Source organism: Gekko japonicus, unplaced genomic scaffold (genome assembly GCF_001447785.1).
Source record: "Gekko japonicus isolate JY-2015 unplaced genomic scaffold, Gekko_japonicus_V1.1 scaffold183, whole genome shotgun sequence".
In the NCBI taxonomy this organism is placed as follows: domain Eukaryota; kingdom Metazoa; phylum Chordata; class Lepidosauria; order Squamata; family Gekkonidae; genus Gekko; species Gekko japonicus.
The window spans coordinates 577,445-596,105 of NW_015175361.1; the positions used below are offsets into that span (position 1 = coordinate 577,445).

Consider the following 18,661-nt stretch of genomic DNA (forward strand, 5'->3'; position numbering starts at 1 on the left):
GGTCCTTCCTTCGGCGCTGGCGGGTAAACGAGGGACTGGAGGGGAATGCCGCGTGCCAGTGCGATCACACCATGGGCATCTGGAGGCAGCCTCTGGCAAACGTTTACTAGTAACTTGGAGGTACTACTTTTTAAAGGCGTATTGTCTGCGGTAAGCCACGGGTGTGCTCCACTTCCCAGATGTTGGGGTGTGATCGCGCCGGATAATCCGCCCACCATCCGTGCCTCTCCCGCGGCAACTTTGCCGTGTGACCGGGGCCACAGTCTAGTCTAAAACAGTATTAATAGATCAACCCCTTAATTAAAAGCCCATGTGAATAGAAGCGTTTTGGCGTGGCACTTTAAAGAAAGTAATGCAAGTGCCAATGGAGCCCCAAGGGGAAGGGCATTCCATAAGCAAGATGCCACTACTGAAAAAAGCCTGTCTGGTTGCCACCTACATCATCTCTCAAGGCAGGGACACAGAGAACAAGGCTTGTGAGGCAAATCTTAACTGGGAGACAGGCCAATATGACAGAAGGTAGTCTTTCAAGTAATCTGGCTCTAAAACATTAAAGATTTTGAAAGTAAGAACCAGAACTTTCAATTGTAGTGGGAAACTTCTCATGAAAGCTGCATGGTAACTTGTATCTCTGACTGTTCTTAAGACATATAGGGAATTGTATTAGCTTGTCCTATGAAGTGCATGTATTCAAGATAAAGAACATTCATTTTGCATTCAAGATCAAGAGCATTCATAAATGGTAGGGTCATAGAATAACTAAACTGTAGACCAGAATTTGTAGTAGCAATATTGATACATAGAAAATATCCGAAAACAGTTGTTGTGTAATCCCGTTTTATTAGAACCAACCAAAATATCACAAAATAGTGAGTTTAAATGCCATGTGGGAAAGTATGATATTGCAAACCCTCCCTGTTTCTTCAGGGTGGTGCCAAGGAGGTGGGAAAACCTCAGAGCCATCCCAAGTATCTGCTCAATGATACTACTACTCTCCCTTGCTTCCTGGAGTTTCCAAAAACAAACTGGGTAACAGCTGCTGCCACTAGCAACTCTGAGAATATCTCCTGCTAACCTGAGTTTCACATCTAGTGTTGGGTACCTGTGTTACCATTTAGAGGCTCTGCCGTACGTCCCATTTCCTTCTACAAACCAGACCGGGGGGAGGGGGGAGGCTTTTGCAACTTCGCAATTTTCAGCTGTTGTGCTCCAAGGATGGTGAGCTTACCCAGTGCCCATCTCAGCAAGACCAAGTGGGTATGATATGCTTACAAACATCAGTCTTGGAGCATTCAAAATATAAAAGTTTAATAAATTATTAAATGAATAAAAAGAATACACTTGGTCTATTCAAGCATTTAGGTAGAAAGTTGAAAGCATACAGTCCTTTCCCAGCACTCAGTACTTGTCTGAAATGATGTTTAAATAGTGGGGAATTTCACATTACCCAGTTTCACCCGGTTTCAAGCCGGCAATCATCCGTTTTGAAGTGAACCGGTACAGGGCTGCCATTTCACACAGGGCTTGCCCCTACCGGAAATGAGCCGAATCAGAAGCAGTTTGGCATTTCAGACTTGCACCGCTTTGTTTTCCCGCCGTTTTCCTCCCGCACGAGTGATCGATTTTTTAAAAAAACAACGGTCGATTTATAGCGCTATAGCAGTATAACAAAACACTCCGTGCATTCCAATGGGATTGATATAATGCTATGCCGTTATAGCGCTATAACGCTATAAATCGAACGTTTAAAAAAAAAACCGGCCGGAGATCGCCCGTGCGGGCGAAAAAAGCGTATCGGAACCGGGAGAGGGCACTGGAGACCACTTGGAAGTGGATGACAGGTAAAACGCTTCAGTCCCGGTTCCTAAACGGGACTGAAACGTTTGTGTATGAAATGGCAAATAGATTCCGGAAGGGAACCAGTTCTCAAACGGGTTCTGCCTGAAATGACAGACCAGAACCCGTTTGAGAACCGGTTCCCTTCCAGAATCTATCGCCTGTCTGAAATTCCCCAGTTTTACTTCAAGTTGCAGTAGTTTAAAGTTCAGCATTAACTTAGTTATCTGTTACTTAAATGAAAGGGGGGGCCTCATTGCTGGGACTGCTTCCCATTGTCCCTTACCATGAGGACAAGATGGTGGTAAAGGTTTAGACCTTTGTAACTTGTGCCTTCTTGGTCAGAAGTCACAGGTTAAAATAAGACAGCTGCTTAATCTGTGTTTAGAGAATATGCCATTTTGTGGAAGATTAGAGCACTTTTGTTAATAATTTTGTTAATAATGTTATTGTATTGTAGAGTTTTTAAATGGTTTTAATAATGTTTTATATTTGATACTGGCCTATGCCTGATTGTAAGTCGCCCTGAGCCCGCGCAGCGGGGAGGGCGGGGTATAAATCAAATCTATAAATAAATAAATATAAATAAATTATAATCTTCTGTAGGGAGAGTCCACCTCCATCCTGGTGTCATTCAGCCCTTCCTGCTTCAAGAGGAAGAGGCTACTGTTTGCCTTTTAGTAGTCTCTGTCACTTTGGGTGCAATACTCCAGTAGGGTGTGAGATCTTAAACCATTGTCTTACTTTGGCCAGAGCCATTAGCATATGTAAGCTCTAACGTACCCCATGCTTGGAGCTTGATAGTTTATCCCTTGACACCTTCCCTCCTGCTAGCTACTAGGTTGCAGCCAGTTCTAAACTTACACACACACAGTGCAGTTACAATAATTGAAATACTGGGCTGAATTCTTGAGTGGAGAGCCTTTCTCCACACTATGATATCTTTTTAAAATGAAGGTTGGTTAACAAACTGCCAATAATAATAATAATAATCTTTCAATTTATTAATCGCTCAATCCTGCAGAGCTTGCTGGCTCTGAGCGATTTGCAGTTACTCATTCATGCAGGACTAACATTGATTTATGGGAGTAAGGGAGGACAACATATATCTTTTAAAATCACACACATCCACAGTCGGCGAGGGTTTGCTCAGCTGCAGGGTCAGACGTATCCCGTCGGCATATTCACTTCGGCTCGGCTAGATGACGTCAGCTTCTCCAGGTCTTGCAGCGCCGCACTGCCACCGCCTGGCCGGAACGGCCCATTACAGGCTTCTCGGAGTCGAAGAGATTTTTTTTTCCTTTAGGCTTTCAATCTCGCGACCTGAGCATTCCGGTCGTCGGCTAACACCTCCCTCACCGGAGGGGTCTTTGGTGTGCCCACCCTCTCTAAGGAGTGGTACCCATTTTATCTACTCGCCGAAGCTTTCGAACCGCTGGGTGGATGGCGAGCTAGGGACAAGGTTGGTCGCTCACACCAACACGGGGCTAGAACTGACAGCCGTACTGTTCAGCTCAGATGTTACTTACCAGAGGATAAATCCTCTGTGCCACTGCTCCCTAGCTAGTTAAAACATGGAAAGAGCTCCACTGAAAAAAAATGTTCACCATATTATTTATTTCTTTTATGGTGCACTGATGTCTAAACTTAGATTTATATATGTTGGATTGGATCCTTGCTGCAGGAGACAAGGTGGCTCATGCAGGTGTAAGGCTCTGCTCTTACCAGAGCAAAATGTTTGTAGCCTGCCCAGAATCTTCATGGTGTGGGAGCTGCTTGAGCATGAGCTCATTTCATGTCATAGAGAAGTGCATGGTTTTTGAAGGGAAACTGGCTGCTTTCAGCCATTCCAAAATGTGTGTCATGGTGCATGCAATCCTGTGGTCTTGGCCTCTATGCAAATACTGTCAGATGCTTATTTCTTAGTTGACCTGCTTAGGATTGCTCCCAGTTGATTCTTAAGAATTACTGAATCTCTCTGAGTGACAGTAAGTACAAGCAGCAGTTCTTTTTAAGAATCAGTGTTTGGATTTCTCAGCCTTTGTGTTCTGTTTTGTTTTTAGAAGATCACTAAAATGGGAAAGCATTGAAAAATCTGTAGTACTTACGTAACTTTACAAAAACCTCAAGCAGTGAACTCAACCTCAGTTGTGAAATATTGACACATTATCTACTTTTTGTCAGTTTTTCTTTAACTTTTGCCATGTAGAACCAGATACTTTTACATTGCAAATGTTAATAATCTGCCGTATGACTTCGATTCAGTATCAGTAGCATGTACGGATAAATGAGATAAACTGTCAGGTTAAAATGTGGGTGATTTGTTTCACCACCGGCTGAATTTCTGACATACTAAAGTTCCTCTAGGTTTGTTTCATCAGATGTAATATTCAGTAAGTAATAGATTATCCCATCACAAAGATAAGAATTAGCTTTCAGCTGAGTTTAAGTAGCCAAGTATGATTTCACATATGCAGCATGTTACTCTGAATATCACAGTGCCGGAAAAAAGTAAGATGGGTTGTGGCTGCTTTGTGGTGGTTCTGTTACTAGAAGAATTGATTCATGCTAGTGCACATTTGCTTCTATGTGGTTGGGGGGCGGGTGCCATATAGATTCAAAAAAGTCTCCAAAACTTCAGTATAACTAGTATGAAGCCGTCCTAATTGTCTTCTCTAGTACACACTTCCTTGATGAGCAGAGCGGATTGCTTAAACGTGGGACTTAACTAGGCACAAAATTGGAGGCCTTTAAATAGCATGTCTAGGGAGGAAGGGGGAGATTTGGATCAGCACTTAGCACGGTAGAGGGGTAATCTTTCTTCTGGGTCCTTTTCCCATTTTTCTCGCCTGCTGGGCCAAATAGCACCACCAGAGTGCCTATTTGCATCTGCTACAGAACATGAGAAGGGACAGCATCCCCTTACACTGAAGCTGTTCAGAGGAGTAAGAGGAGGGTGCTCTGGTCATGGATCACCAATGTTATGTCTGATTGTACCAGAGGCTATGGAAAGTTCTTTTAAAAAAATCGCAACAAACCTTTCCTTTGTTTTGCTTCTGGAAAACCAGGATTTATATATGTTTAAATGCAATTTTGAAAATTAATTTTAATAATGTTCTCTGTTCTCCAAGCTTCAAAAAACAAAATACGTTCAAACTGGATTGATATGTTCAGTTTTTCAAACATGCTGATGTAGAGAAAATGTTAACTGAAACACTTATAAATCCTATTATACCAAATAATATATATATGGAGCTGTGGCTATATCTCCTTTAAAATTTTTATTAATAGCAGTGCAATGCTCAGAGGCAACAAACATTAACCATGTCACTCCACAACACTGTTTTGTTCTAGAGGCATATTTTAGTGCATTTCATTACTCCCTGGTTCTTCCCTTTCTCCCCTTCCTTGGTGCCAACCAGAAATCCAACCAATCTCTCTCAGCTCTGGTTACGTCTTGTAAAAGATACATTGAAAGCAAAATCCTTACATATGACATTCATTCCGGCTGTTGTAAAGTATGGCTGGATTTTTAATTGGAAACTTCTGGAGGCAGTGTCGGCAGTTCTGCCTTGAGGTTCTGTAATTGAAATATTCTCACTTTGCCTTGCTTCGTGTTCAAGTTTCTGTGCTCCAAACCAAATCAAAAATATCTGGAGTTCTGTTCCAAGACTAGGCCAAAAGTTTTAATGAAACTTAAGTCTGAAGATTTACTTTTTAAATATTTTGAAAAATCTAAGGGATTTGGTGTGTATTTGAGATGAAGGAATATCAGCAGAGCTTGTTTTCACAAACTAAGCCAAATATGAAAAATAAAAGCTCCAAGGAAAGATAATCGTTTCAAAAAAACAAAGAGGGTCAAGTACCAGTAGCATAGAACAAACAGAAAAGGTTAAACACACATTTAATTCTTTTATCAGGTAAAGCGTACATCTGTGTTCTATTTTTCCACAATAAACCCCATTGATCTTTTATTAAAAGCGAATTAACGAAGCCTTCATCTCAGTTTCCAGCCAGCTGCTTAAAAGAGGAGTCCTTACATAAACAAAATAACCCTGAATTATCAACAGCAGTGCATTAAGGCAGAGGCAGGCTAGCCATGAGAAAAGGCAAGGCAGTCTAAGGGTTTATTAAATTCAGTCGTGGCCTTGAAAGACAACACCAATGGAATCCCAGCAGTGAAGTACTACAGCAGGGCCCTTGCTCCCTGATTTTATTACATAAACAGAGATAGGCATTATCTTCCCCAAGAGAGTGCTTTGCACGTAAATTCAGCTACTCAGTTTTCACAAACTGTGTTTAGATTGTACTGGCAGAGAGCACATTCCCTACCCTCACACACATTAAGCAGTCTAAAATGTATTTGGTGAGTGTTCTCCTGTTCCAAAACATAGGTCTGCAGTACTTTAAAACGTGTGTGTGTGTGCTCATATGTATGTATGTATGTATATGTAGAGAGAGTGAGTTCCTTTGGTATGTTTTCATTGGAGAGATTTTGAAAACCTCAATAATAATAATAATTTAAAAAACTGATAACTTTTGATATTGGAAAGTTTGGGCTGAATTCCTCCCCCCCCCCCAGTGAAACAGCTTAGTATCATTCTGTGCACGCGCTCATTTGTACATTTGTATACCAGTGTTTCTGGGTATAGTGACACCACTGCACTACCTTTTTATTAGGACCAACCAAACTGTCAAAAAATACCAAGCAGCAGCTTTTGAGTTCCCCAGAACTTTTCATCAGGCTGCCGTAAAGTGCAAAAAATCAGTGGTAGGGGGAAAGGATGATGGTTGGGTACCAGTGGAAGAACCCCAAAGTCTGCAATTTGTTGCTTTCCTGCAGTGGAGACAAGCAGGTGATGCAGCCTTAATTAGATTACGTACCATTTCAGTTTTAAGATGCCAAGAAGACTCCTAACATGAAGAAGCAAACAAAACACTCTGGGGGAGTTTCTCCGTTTGAAAATATTAAAAACTAGCAACAGACAATTTGATTTTAATGGTCCTTGTACCTTCATGCTTGTGCAAGTTTACAAGTCAAGAAGAGCCAGTGCTGAAGCCCGATTAGTTAGACATACTAAATCTTAAAAAATGGGGTGAGGTATGATTTGTATAAGGGATACATATTGTTCACCTTTGCAGTGTGGCTAAATTATATTGCTTAATATTTCTATTCCTAGTACAGTCATAACCTGGAGCAAAAAATGAGGTCGTTTCCCCCCCCCCCCAAAGGCATGCTGTTTATTTCTTTTTTCCCTCCTAGGGCCAATATAGACCTTCTGACTTGCTGTGTCCAGAAACGTATGTCTGGGTACCCACTGAGCAATGCCTGCCCTCTCTTGAGCACTCAAAATATTGTCGCTTCAATCTGGATCTCAAAGCAGGTGGGTGTATAACTTCCATCGTGAACATTTATCTTTAGATATTATACTGCCTAATGCTATATGTGCAAATGTTGATTTTGTGCCAGGGCTCAGCTGTTTCCATTTAGAAGTACATTTGCATTTTATTCATATGAACGTTCCGAGCCCTTTCTCACTATCAGAATCTCCTTGGCATTGTTTCCTATTATGTTCCGCATAATGTCTAGAGATGAAGGCCATTTCATTTTCACATCACGTATTCAATTCCTGTCACCCTATAAACCAGGGGTGGCCAAACTGCGGTTCAGGAGCCACATGCGACTCTTTTGCACATATTGTGCGGCTCCCAGCAGGGCAGCTGGGGAAGTGAAGGGGAGGCATGCCTTCCCAATCGGTCTTCCCTTCCCCTTTCTTTCTTTCCACCCCTCCCCCCCCATATATTTCCTTCCCCATCTAAAGTTAAATATCATTATCAATATCTGTTTTTACCCCTTTTGTTTTTATTTTTGGCAGTCTCATTTCATGTTAATGAAAAGCAAATTTGCATATTTTTCAATAAAAACATATGGGTTATATTTGTTCATGTCTTGTGGCTCTCAAACATCTGATGTTTATTCTATGAGGATCTAACGTTAAACAAGTTTGGCCACCCCTGCTATAAACCAACCACTGTGGTTCATAAAGTCAATATAGGTTGTTGAGACACTGTAATGGAAGAATGATGCAAGTCTCCACACATGCCAACACACCCCTGTATTCTGTGCCAGCTGACCCTTCTCCCTACACAGCTGGTTGTGCAGAGACTTTATATTCCTGTATAATTTATCCATCAAATTGGATCTGTAAGATCAGGCATTCATGTGGACAGTCAGGTTGCATGAGAGGTTGTCTATGTATTTGGAATAACTCATGCTGTTACTACACCGTGGTATTTCAGGGTCTGCTCCAAGGAATGTATTATCTGAGGCACAACCTCACAGTGTCAATCAGGTCACTACGAGTGCAGATCGTATTGTTTGTTGTAGCAGCTGTGAACAGCTCTGCTCTTACTGTAATCATTACAGACTGGGGAAGATGTGAATGAGGTCTTTCTGGACATATTGGGTGAAATCTTAAAGTGCTGTGTGCAAACAACAGAAGAAACTTAATGTTACAATCGTTAACATATTTGGAGTATGGCTGAAAGTAGTAACTTCCTTTTTAATGCAGTGCTTATTTTCTGAATTATTTTGATTCTTCAGTGGTTTGTCATGTAAACATGGAGATGCCTGTTTAGCAGGGAAGACTATCTCCAAGTTTAAAAAGATATAATAAGGGGTCACAGTGTGCAGATACATGCCAACAAACAAGAAACCACTGTGATAAAATGACAATGACATATTTAATAATTTCTGTAGACATTTTGCAGTATAGTAAAAAATTCAGACAAAAGCAAAACAGAGTCCAACATATTCATTTTCTCTTTTCTCGATGAGTACAGCGGTTTTTACACTCATTTCAGCTATCTTCCTCATGAGTATCTCCAGGCAAAAAAATCCAGGCAAAAAAATACATTAAACTTCGTGTATCTGCCTCAAGTGAATTTAGATGTTCTTTTTTTGTCAAAGAGCTGTTTGTTGCAAATATGCCTTGAGTGGTGTGAAGCGGACCTCGAGTGGTGCCAGGATAAGCAACTTTTGTTCCAATGGGAAATCTGAATATATTTTGAAATGAAAACTTACCATTATAGAACTTGAGAGGGCACTACAGATAATTGAAAAAGGGAATGGATAGAATCAAGGAAAGGGTGTGATCAAATTACCCTTTCCTCATGTGATATAAAAGTTGCTCTAAAGACACAGGGAAGATTTGGGAGAATAGATAAGTACCCATGATAGCAGGGCTAGAACTGGGGGTAGGCGGAGAAGACTGGGAAGGTTTGGGAGGAGCAGGACAACATTGACATATAGAGAACATGACATGTATCATTTTGAAATAATAAAATATGAAAGTTTGTGTCTCGGCTGATGTATGCAGCACAGACAAAATACAGTCTGAATTCAGACTTGTGTCCTGTGGCTTAAGGAAATTAAAACATAGCTCCATGCTGAACAGCAGAAGGCCTGCTGTGAGCTACAGTCATTTGAGGTTTGTGTAGCTGCTGGCTTTTAGGAAACAGTGCTCCATTCCAGGGCCAGTTTCCTGCAAAACACCTCCTTACAGTTGTCAGTAAAATAAGTCCCTTAATTAAAATACAGTGAATATAAACATCATGTCAGACAGACAATGGTATGTTCTGTTTCAGATGAAATGTTTTTCTGTAACAAGGCCTCTAGGTATCACACTGTAACAGTTCGTTCAGCAAGTAAAGAATTCTTTGATTATAAAATATTAATACTTTTGAAGAGCAAAGATGGTCATTTGTATTTTTCTGTCATCTGTGGCTGTGAAGAACCACTAGAAGAGGAGCAGCTGATTTAAGGGCATTAGCAACAAAAGGACCAGGAAGGGATGGATAAAGTTCTGCAGTTTGTAGACTACTTAAACTTGACCCTAGCAGCAATCATATGTAGTACTCCAGATATCGATTACTTATCGTGGGAACTGAGAGGAGAGCTGAGCTTAAATGTAAACATTACCATGCTCAGTCTATAGCATTTTTCTTTAAAATCTGTAGTATTTTATCTCTCTTATAAATGAACCATGGGGTATGCCAACCGTTTAGTTTCAGCCCTACTGTTTTATGTTTAGGCTTAGTACCACTGAGGACTGAAACTTCCACTGTTGAATGCACTGCTTGCTTTCAAGTGGAATCTGAAGTCCATTTATGTAGAGGTATGCCCTCTTGAATAAAACTGGAACTGTTTCTGTTTAGGATTGCTGCATTTATCTTACTCAGACATTGAGTGCTGCTTCAAATGTGGGAATCCTGACACTGATGCAGTTGTAAAAACAGTGCATTGATGGGACATAACATTAGTGTTGTGCTGTATGAGTGAGAACTAGGGGTGTGCATTCAGCATAAACCAAACACCACCAACCACCACCTCGAAAAATACCTTATTGGTATTTTGGGGGTATTTTTTCAGCCAGTGGGCTACTTATCCAGCTATCTAAAAATGACCAACCCAAAAGATCCGGAAAATATTCAGGATTTTTCAGAACCACAGGATAGCTGCATTTAAAGGGCTCTCAGTCCTTTTAAATGCCTTTGGAATGAACTCTCCGCTTGGAGGAAGCATTTAAAGGGACTGTGTGCCCTTTAAATGCCTTTGGAGTTCACTCACTGTGGAGCCAGACAGCTTGAAGAAGGTATTTTAAGGAACCATGATCTCATTAAATGCCTTTTCCCCCTCCATTGGAAACAATGGAGGATGGGGGCCCATAGAATTGGACCCCTGGCCAAACTTTTTGAAACTGGGGGGGGGGGGTTTGAGAAGAGGGATCAAAAGTTATGCTGCAAATTTAGTGCCTCTACCTCAAAAAACAGCCCCCTAACCCCAGATACCCCATATCAATTCTCCATTATAGCCTATGGGGACCTTTGAATATAATGGTCCCCATAGGGTATAATGGAGCCCAAAAAAATCAGCAAAAGCAAATATTTCCTGAATCTGAATACCATACTGGTATTGAGATTTGGGAATATTGGGAAATACCAATATTTTTCGGGTTCAGTATACCCAAACTTGAAAAATACCAGGTTTCTTTGCATACCCCTAGTGAAAAAAAATGTACTGAAGTGTGTAATGCCAGTATTGCATGTCCCTGATGCTGAGACTGTCTATGTAGTTAGCATAATTCTCGCCACGGAAACACTATGCCCCTGAAGAATGAGCATTTCCATGAAGAATATTTTCATGAAGAAATATTTTTAGAATACCAATATTTCAGACTTTTGAATGCCATGTAGTCAGTGGCATCATCCTTCCTTTACCAGTTCTTACAGGAGCCAAGTATACAGCAGCTGATTCTTACCATAGCTAAAGCACAACTAGTTTTCTTATATTTTATTTTAAATACTTATATCCTGCCTTTCCTCTTACTTCAAGATTTCAAGTGACTAATCTGTTTTCTGCTAGTAATAGTTGCTTGCCTAGGCTGAGAAACAGCAGTCTCTTCAATCACTCTTAAATCCTGCTAAGAGAAAGTTATATCTTTCTTGATTTTGGCTTGGGGAGCAAGTGCAAAAACATTTTTATATATGAAAAAAGCCTTTAACCATACTTTCAGTATACCCAGTGATCACACAGGGAGGGTGGTGGAAAGATGGGGAATGGATGCCTAAGTTCATGTCTTCCTTTATCGACTGGTCTTTGATAGTCCTCGGGCAACTGAGGAAATACTACATGGCTGTTACTTGTCGTATTACTTGAGTCTGTGAGAAACAAGCCCTAGAACAAGTCCCTCCAAAATGTTGTGAGTTTAATAGCTGTTTGCTCCAAAGCAGTGACTTCTAGACATTTAGGGACACAGAATGTGAGATGCCTTCTTGAACCTTTATATATATAAGTGTTGAACAATGTTGAACAAGGAGGGATGCATGACAATTTCAAAGACCTGTGACAGCCCCTAGAAAAGACCTTTTACATGCTGTTGCTTTAAGAGAATTACCACATAATGATGTGGCTCTTTGTGCTACTGTTATTCTAGATCTTCAAGTACAGTCTTAATGCTGCAGCTTTCAAATGGTGAAATGACAGTTCAATGGGAAACAGTATATAAAATGTTATCTCGACTCATCGAAGACCTAGGACAAAAGTTCAGTTTCACTAAGATTACTAGGTGGCTCTTTTCGGAATGCTCTCTCTCTCTGTCTCATTTATGGGAAACTGGTGGCAGTGAATTCTAGAACTCTGCTCATTGATATATTACATATATGATAATCACTGAGTCAGGAGTGGCATTTTTACAGGGCTGAATTAGATGTTCGTAGTTTCTATTATTGAGGAATATTGGTCAGGCAGTCCAATTTAATGGCTTGTTTGTAATATTGTGACATTGTTTTAATTGTAAGCCATTGAGCAGGACTCTGAATAAGCGGCATAGAAATACCCTAAATAAATAAACCAGAGGTGCATTACAGTATCCATTGAAGATGATGATGAAACTTCTATTAATAGGGCCAGATTTTATCTCTGGTGACTTCAGGATACTTTGAGTTCTTACTTCAGTGTTTTTCCAACCTGTTTTTTTGATAAGGAATATATGGTAGGTTTGTGTGTGTTGTTTAAAAAAAAATTAGAGTATATTGCCAGTTTTCGTGTGGTGGCAATGAAATCAAATGGCAGAAATAAAAACTATGGAAAATATTTATTTTGAATCTGTTACCATGCTGAATTTGGAGAGTTCTGGTTCAGTTGTTAAAGCGGGAACAACTGCATTGATTATTCACAGCAACTGTTCCTGCTTTTTTGAGCTCACATCTGTTTCTAATTAACTTTATAAACACTTGAAGGCAATTGAAGTTCATAATCCAGCATGATCCTTGATCATAAAATATATTTAAGCAGTAGAGATAGTGCTAATGAGCTGTATCCAAACAAATTTGTCAGCTCAACTTCAAGTACATGCATCAAAAAGCTAATAGGTGAAATTTTGAATCCAGTTCACAATAAATACTTTTGGCTGTGTTGCAAGATATAGCAGACAGATCATCATGATCTGAACTTTTGTTTTTCCTTTTAAGCACAAACATTTTAATCCTTGCTAGTAAATTGTATCGAACTGTTCTTTCTCCAAATGGAAATGTTAAGATTTCCGATTCCTCCAAGCTTCCCTTCATAGGTCTTTCCAGATGTAGTTATTTATTTTATTTACTTCATTGATATCACACCTTTCTTCCCAACGGGGACCCAAAGCAGCTTACATTGTTCTCCTGACCTCCATTTTATCCTCACAATCACCTGTGGCATAGGTTAGACGGAGGGCTTGTCACTGGGTCAAGGTTACCCTGCAAACTTCTGTGATTTGAAACAGGGCCTCCCAGATCATAGTCTGAATCTCTAACCGTGACACCACCAATGCTCCCTCTAAGCTGTGGAGTCTTGTGAGCAAAAATTCTACTTTATGAGCTGCTGGCATTAAAGTTGTGAGCAAGCAGTTTGGCTGCAGCATACATTAGTTGGCTCTGGAGCCATCCTTCCTGAGCTAAGACAAAAATGTGTGAGCCGGAGGCTAAAAAACTGTGAACTAGCTCACAGTAACTTAGCTTAGAGGGAACACTGGACACCACACTGGCTGTTGTAGGGTGGCTGCTGCAGAACAGGAGTGCTTGGCCAGTCCTGGATGAGTCATGTAAGCTGGGTAGGAGCAAGTCACCTGGTGGTTGCTGCTGGCCCTGAAGAGTCTTAAAGGCCAAAGCAGCCCTGGAAAGGGCCCTGTCCCCTCCCCTGCCTTTTACTGACAGAAACCAAGGCTTGAAGGCTGGCAGTACTGTTGTGATTGCCTAGCAGTGGCCACTGAATTTGTTTGTTTCTTAAAGGTACAGGTGCTGCTTTTATTCTCGGGGGGGGGGTTATACCCCCATTGTATTTTTTTCCAGATATTTCTGCAAACCTGTGGCACTTTTCAGATTTGTAGAAAGACCTGTCTTGTTTATTCATGGCTCCGGTCTGTGGATTTAAAGATCCACAGATTGGCCATGTTGAGTAGTAGGTATATTGATACACTTGGTCTTACTTACTGCCACCCATATTAGCTGGGTGTGTGTGTGCAGCTACTCCCTAAAAGGATGCTATTGCTGGCAAGGAAGCAATGTTGCGAGTAGTTTTGCATGTTGGTTTTTACATTTCGATGGAAGTACTTGTCCCAGCCATCTTAATTTACATCTGACTAATAGGCCTGACACATAGAATAACTTGGAATGGTATATACTCAGTTTGGGGAGCCAGTATTCTGTGTGCTGCTTTTCTGCCACCTTTCCAGTTTCTGAGTTAGGATGAGTTGATTTTGTGTATGGGAGAGATTCTCATTTTTAAAATCCGTGTTATAGCTGATCCTATATTTTACCAAATCAAGTATCTTTTTAATCTTTCTTGGGCCATTCCATTTTGAAGTGCATGGATGAAGTGCTGGATTATAACAAACCACTAAGTAATGCTAACCGCAACATAATTGAATCCATCAGCCTACGGGGAGAACCAGAAGCAAAACCACAACTCTTACTCTTCGGTATGAGGAGAATTGGGGCAGAGGAAGAAGATGGGAGGAAAATGGAACTGTTGGGCTCAGCCTGAAAGCAGCTTAAACATTCCAGTTTTGAATCTGAAATGACTTGCACAATAAAGGAGGGCAGGATGTAACACTTGGTAGAAGACAATGTGCAAGAAGCTAAATTTTAATGTCTTTAATAGGAATTTTAACACTCAGGTTCCATTCCTGCATGCTGCTTTTCTCTCGGCACCTGCAGCCAGCAAGATTTGCTGCTATTACAGGAGCTTGTTGCTGCTGTAGCCATGGCACAGGTGTATATAGTGTGGGTTTTATATATAACACTGCTTTTATGAAGAGAAAATAAGACCGTACATGATTTGGTTGAAGTGAGCTCGCTAGGAAGCCTGTTTGGCTGAGCTCAGGGCTACTGTGAAACTTGGAATTCTAAAACGAGATGTGGGGAAGCTACTAAAGAAGTTATACACCTGTCTTCCTGGATTCAGCAAGATTGGAGTGTTAGACTTTGACCAGAGGGTCATGAAGCTCACTGTGGCCAGTAATACAGGAAGGACAGAATAGATATGAGAGGAAGCAGTCATGTTAGCAGTGTGGTATAGTGTTTAGCATGAAGGACTAAACTCTGAGAGACCTGAATTCAAATCCTCACTCTGCCATGGAAGCTTGCTGGGCCAGTCACACGTTCTTAGTCTAACCTGTGTTGCAGGTTGGTTGTGAGGATAAAATGGAGGACAGGAGAACAATGTAAGCTGCCTTGGGTCCCCATTGGGGAGGAAGGTAGGATATAAAGGAAGTAAATAAAATAACTCGGCCTGAAACCAGATGGCACCTCAGTCTGATCTGGCTTGATCTTCAGTTTTGTTTTTTGCCTCATCTGGCTCATTGTTTCCAAACAATTATTCAGAGCATCTGCTATCTTACTTGTTCATTGTGGTAACTGGTTGTGCAACCACCATAACACCTCCAAGTTGGATCTGAGGACTTAACAAAAGCCTAGTGGAAATTTTTACTGAGCCAGTTCCTTAAGGGTTGCAGTGGGAAAACTGATCAGTCTTTGGGCAGTTCATTTTGCCATTGAAATGAGCATGTATACCTGTCATCTTGGCTTTCTTCAGATAAGCATGTTTCACCTAACCACAAGACATTGGTTATCTTGAATTTTTGAGATTTCATTTCTTCATAGTCCAGCTAGAGACAAATTATGATCACAATGGCTAAGTAAAATTCAGTTTCAATAATAATTATTTAATTCAGAGGCTCCAGCTAAGATTGGGCCTGTTCCAGTACAGGCATGGCTTATATCACTCTCTAACAATTAAATAGGAAGAGCTTGATATTGAGCCCGTGGCACAAAATTAAATTAGATTCAGCCACTGGGCAAGTTCAGCAAGCTAGACATACAGCAGCATTATCTAGTACAGGAAATAAAATCTTGGTCCAAGAGCAATGTAAGCCAAAAAAAGTGTCAGGTTTCAGTGTTCAATAAAAGGAATGAGACTAAAAAATAATGAGCAGTCCTTGAAATATGGTCTCTGTGTGGGTGTTTGTTTAAAGATGAGAGTTGGCGCCAGACCTGTTCAGGTTGCAACTAATATTTTGCCTTAAGGTGTTGTAAATATAAGTCTTCCGTTTCCTTTTAAGAAGTTAGACTCACTTTATGGTTGTGTGTGTCCCATCCTGGAGCTTAACTTTCAAACGTTATTCTTTGTAAAGTGTCATAAAGAATAGAATGGCACAGATGAAGATGTAGTACAGGTAACTGGAAAATAAAACCATGATAGGATGTTGGGAAAATACTGGATACATTTCAGAAGGCTAATGAATTTCAAAAAGCTGGGGACCAACCAGATTAGCATTTGACTTCAGTGTAGGTAAAGGGAATATCAGACATATTCAACAAGAATATCAGACATATTCAACAACTGAATTTTGGCATGCTGTGCATCAGAGACCAGTGATTCTTCACATTGCTCTTATGTACAGTGAGATGCTGTGATCTTGACTAAGGGCCAAACAACACAATATTTTTGGCCACAAATCAGATTGGGAATTCCCCTTTGTGTCATTTTGGCTTGGCAGCTGTTTTTTATCCCATTGCAGGACTGCATATGCAGTATTCAGTGTGTAATCTGTAATCTGCCTTGAGTCTCAGTGAGAAAGGTGGACTATAAAGTAAGTAAAGAAATATGCAACTGTACAACAGGGAAAATAACACTTCTCTGAAACTATTTTGGCTCGAAAACAGCCCAGAGGGTAGAGAAGGCTAGAGCCCCCCCACCTCCAGTGCCAAAACCATCCAAGTCAAGCTTTGTGGTACTTGGGTGAACAAGTTCCCTACAGCTGCCATGTGACAGCAGGGGGACTCTGACTTGACCTGAGGCCTGACATATGGTGTAGTTTGGCCATTGTCTAGTCCTAAACTAATGGCTGCTGTTCCATCTATTGAAACAGTGTTACATATGAATGCAGAAGCAGTCAGTGGGAAAATGTTAACAAGATGTGAAAGGATTCAGGTATTTTAATGTTCTGCCTTTTTAATGAAGGAATGAGAGAACCTTTTTGAGCCTGGCCTTTTATACTAGCAGATGCAATTTTATAAGGGCATTGTCACACAGTTATATAGCCATTCACTGATTTACCAGAAAATGATTGCATACTAATGTTAACCCTACTAATACTCAATAGCATTAGTCACATCCCTGTTCTGTAATAAATGTGCCTGAATATTATTTTGCGTTTGCTGGTGGAGTCCACCACAGTCATTCATCGTTGTGGCTTCTGTGTAGGCCCACATGGGACTGCATGATTGCAGGCCAGCTGCAGAGAAGAGCTTCCAAGCTTCTGTGGGAACATTCTAATCTAGATGCTAGGAGTGCTCCCCCTCCCCTCTGTCTACAGAGTTCCCTTTTTCCCACCCAAAAGGTCACGTAACAGAGGCGAGAGAGCACTCCTCCCTCAGTTCTCTTCATGAGGAGAGGACTTGATTCCTTGAGCTGCTTCTTGGTGACCCACAAGTTGTTTTGAGTGAGGTCTCCAGAGAGTAATTTTGAAAAAATACTTCCAACAAGAGCCGGTAGGATGGCCCTTTTTTAAAAATGCAAAGATTGTGGGGTGAAAATGGCTGAAAATGATTATCATAGATCATGCCTTCTTTATTTCGGAGAGGGTCACCTGACTGGGTTTCTTGCCCAGACTGTTGCTAGCTCACCTCTAAAGTCCAAGAGGGCAGAGCAGCAAGACTTAAACCTGTACTATGTAAAGTGGGCCCAGTCAGAAAAAAGGGTGAGAGCTCAGCTGGTGATTTTGGTGCCAACACCATTGTTTTTGGAAGCTCAAAGCCAACCATCTCTCTTGTGATAGGCATCAGACCCACCCCAAAAGGCCAAACACAGCCCGCCCAGGTTGACCTTGCCTCAACACCAGTCTGTCTCACTGCGGAACTCCCCTCAAGGTCGAGTGTTGCTGTTGTCTTGAAGTCAATAGGGATCACTGCTCCAACACAGACAGGCTGACTCACCTCGGAGTCGAGGCTTGACACCAACGATTTTCAGATTGAGATCCCCTTGATGCCGTGATTTGCCATCTGGAATCAACCTCAAGTTCTCTTTGTTCCTGAAGATGCCTTCACTGTCTAGTCCCTGTGGTTATTGGAAGATGAAGTCTTTGAGGAGCCTCCTTCGGCTCCTTCTACATTCCAGAACAAGGGACAGACTGCTCAGCAGCCACCCCAGCAGTCAATGGCCACCCCAGCAGAATCCTTGGTTTCTCCTCCCCTTCATGATGCCACCTTAGTGAGGGCCTTGGGAACCTTCACAAGGTCTATACCCCTGGCAGCCTCCAAAATCATCTGCCAGTTTGAAGGGTGATCACCAGGCACAGTATCAGTCCATGGCAGGATCCTCCCATCATGGATTGGACTCTGGAGAAGGACTATACCAAACTTCAGAGGCAGGATCTGAAAGCACATTTGTGCCCTCCCCAGACAAAACTCCCCATCAGCACCTTCCCCAATGGATGACCTAAAGCTGTACTCTGAACAGCTAGCACAGATGGCCAAAGCACTGGTGTTGCAATTCCACTCAGCAGAGCCTCAACCAACAGACCCAATAATGAAGGTCTTATACAGCCCTGATTCTGGCCCCATAGCCCTTCCTGTGCTACAAGGGATTCATGACAGCCATGGCTTTTTGGGCCAAACCCGCTCCAACCTCAGCAAAAACTGGGAGACCTTATACAAGGTCAGAGAATATGGCTGCAGATATCTGTTTTGCCATCTTCAAGCAAATTCCCTCATCTCACAGGTCCTAGCA

At 41.4% G+C, this 18,661-nt stretch overlaps 1 protein-coding gene across 4 annotated transcripts in view; it reads left to right on the plus strand.

The window, feature by feature from the left end:
- Positions 1-18,661, plus strand: part of ATE1 (arginyltransferase 1) — a 102,037-nt gene that overhangs the window by 67,858 nt on the left and 15,518 nt on the right. For all 4 annotated transcript variants that reach the window (XM_015425400.1, XM_015425399.1, XM_015425398.1 and 1 more), the window contains exon 11: positions 7,100-7,220. In XM_015425400.1, the coding sequence (XP_015280886.1) occupies positions 7,100-7,220 (121 nt within the window). The remainder of the gene's footprint in view (positions 1-7,099; positions 7,221-18,661) is intronic.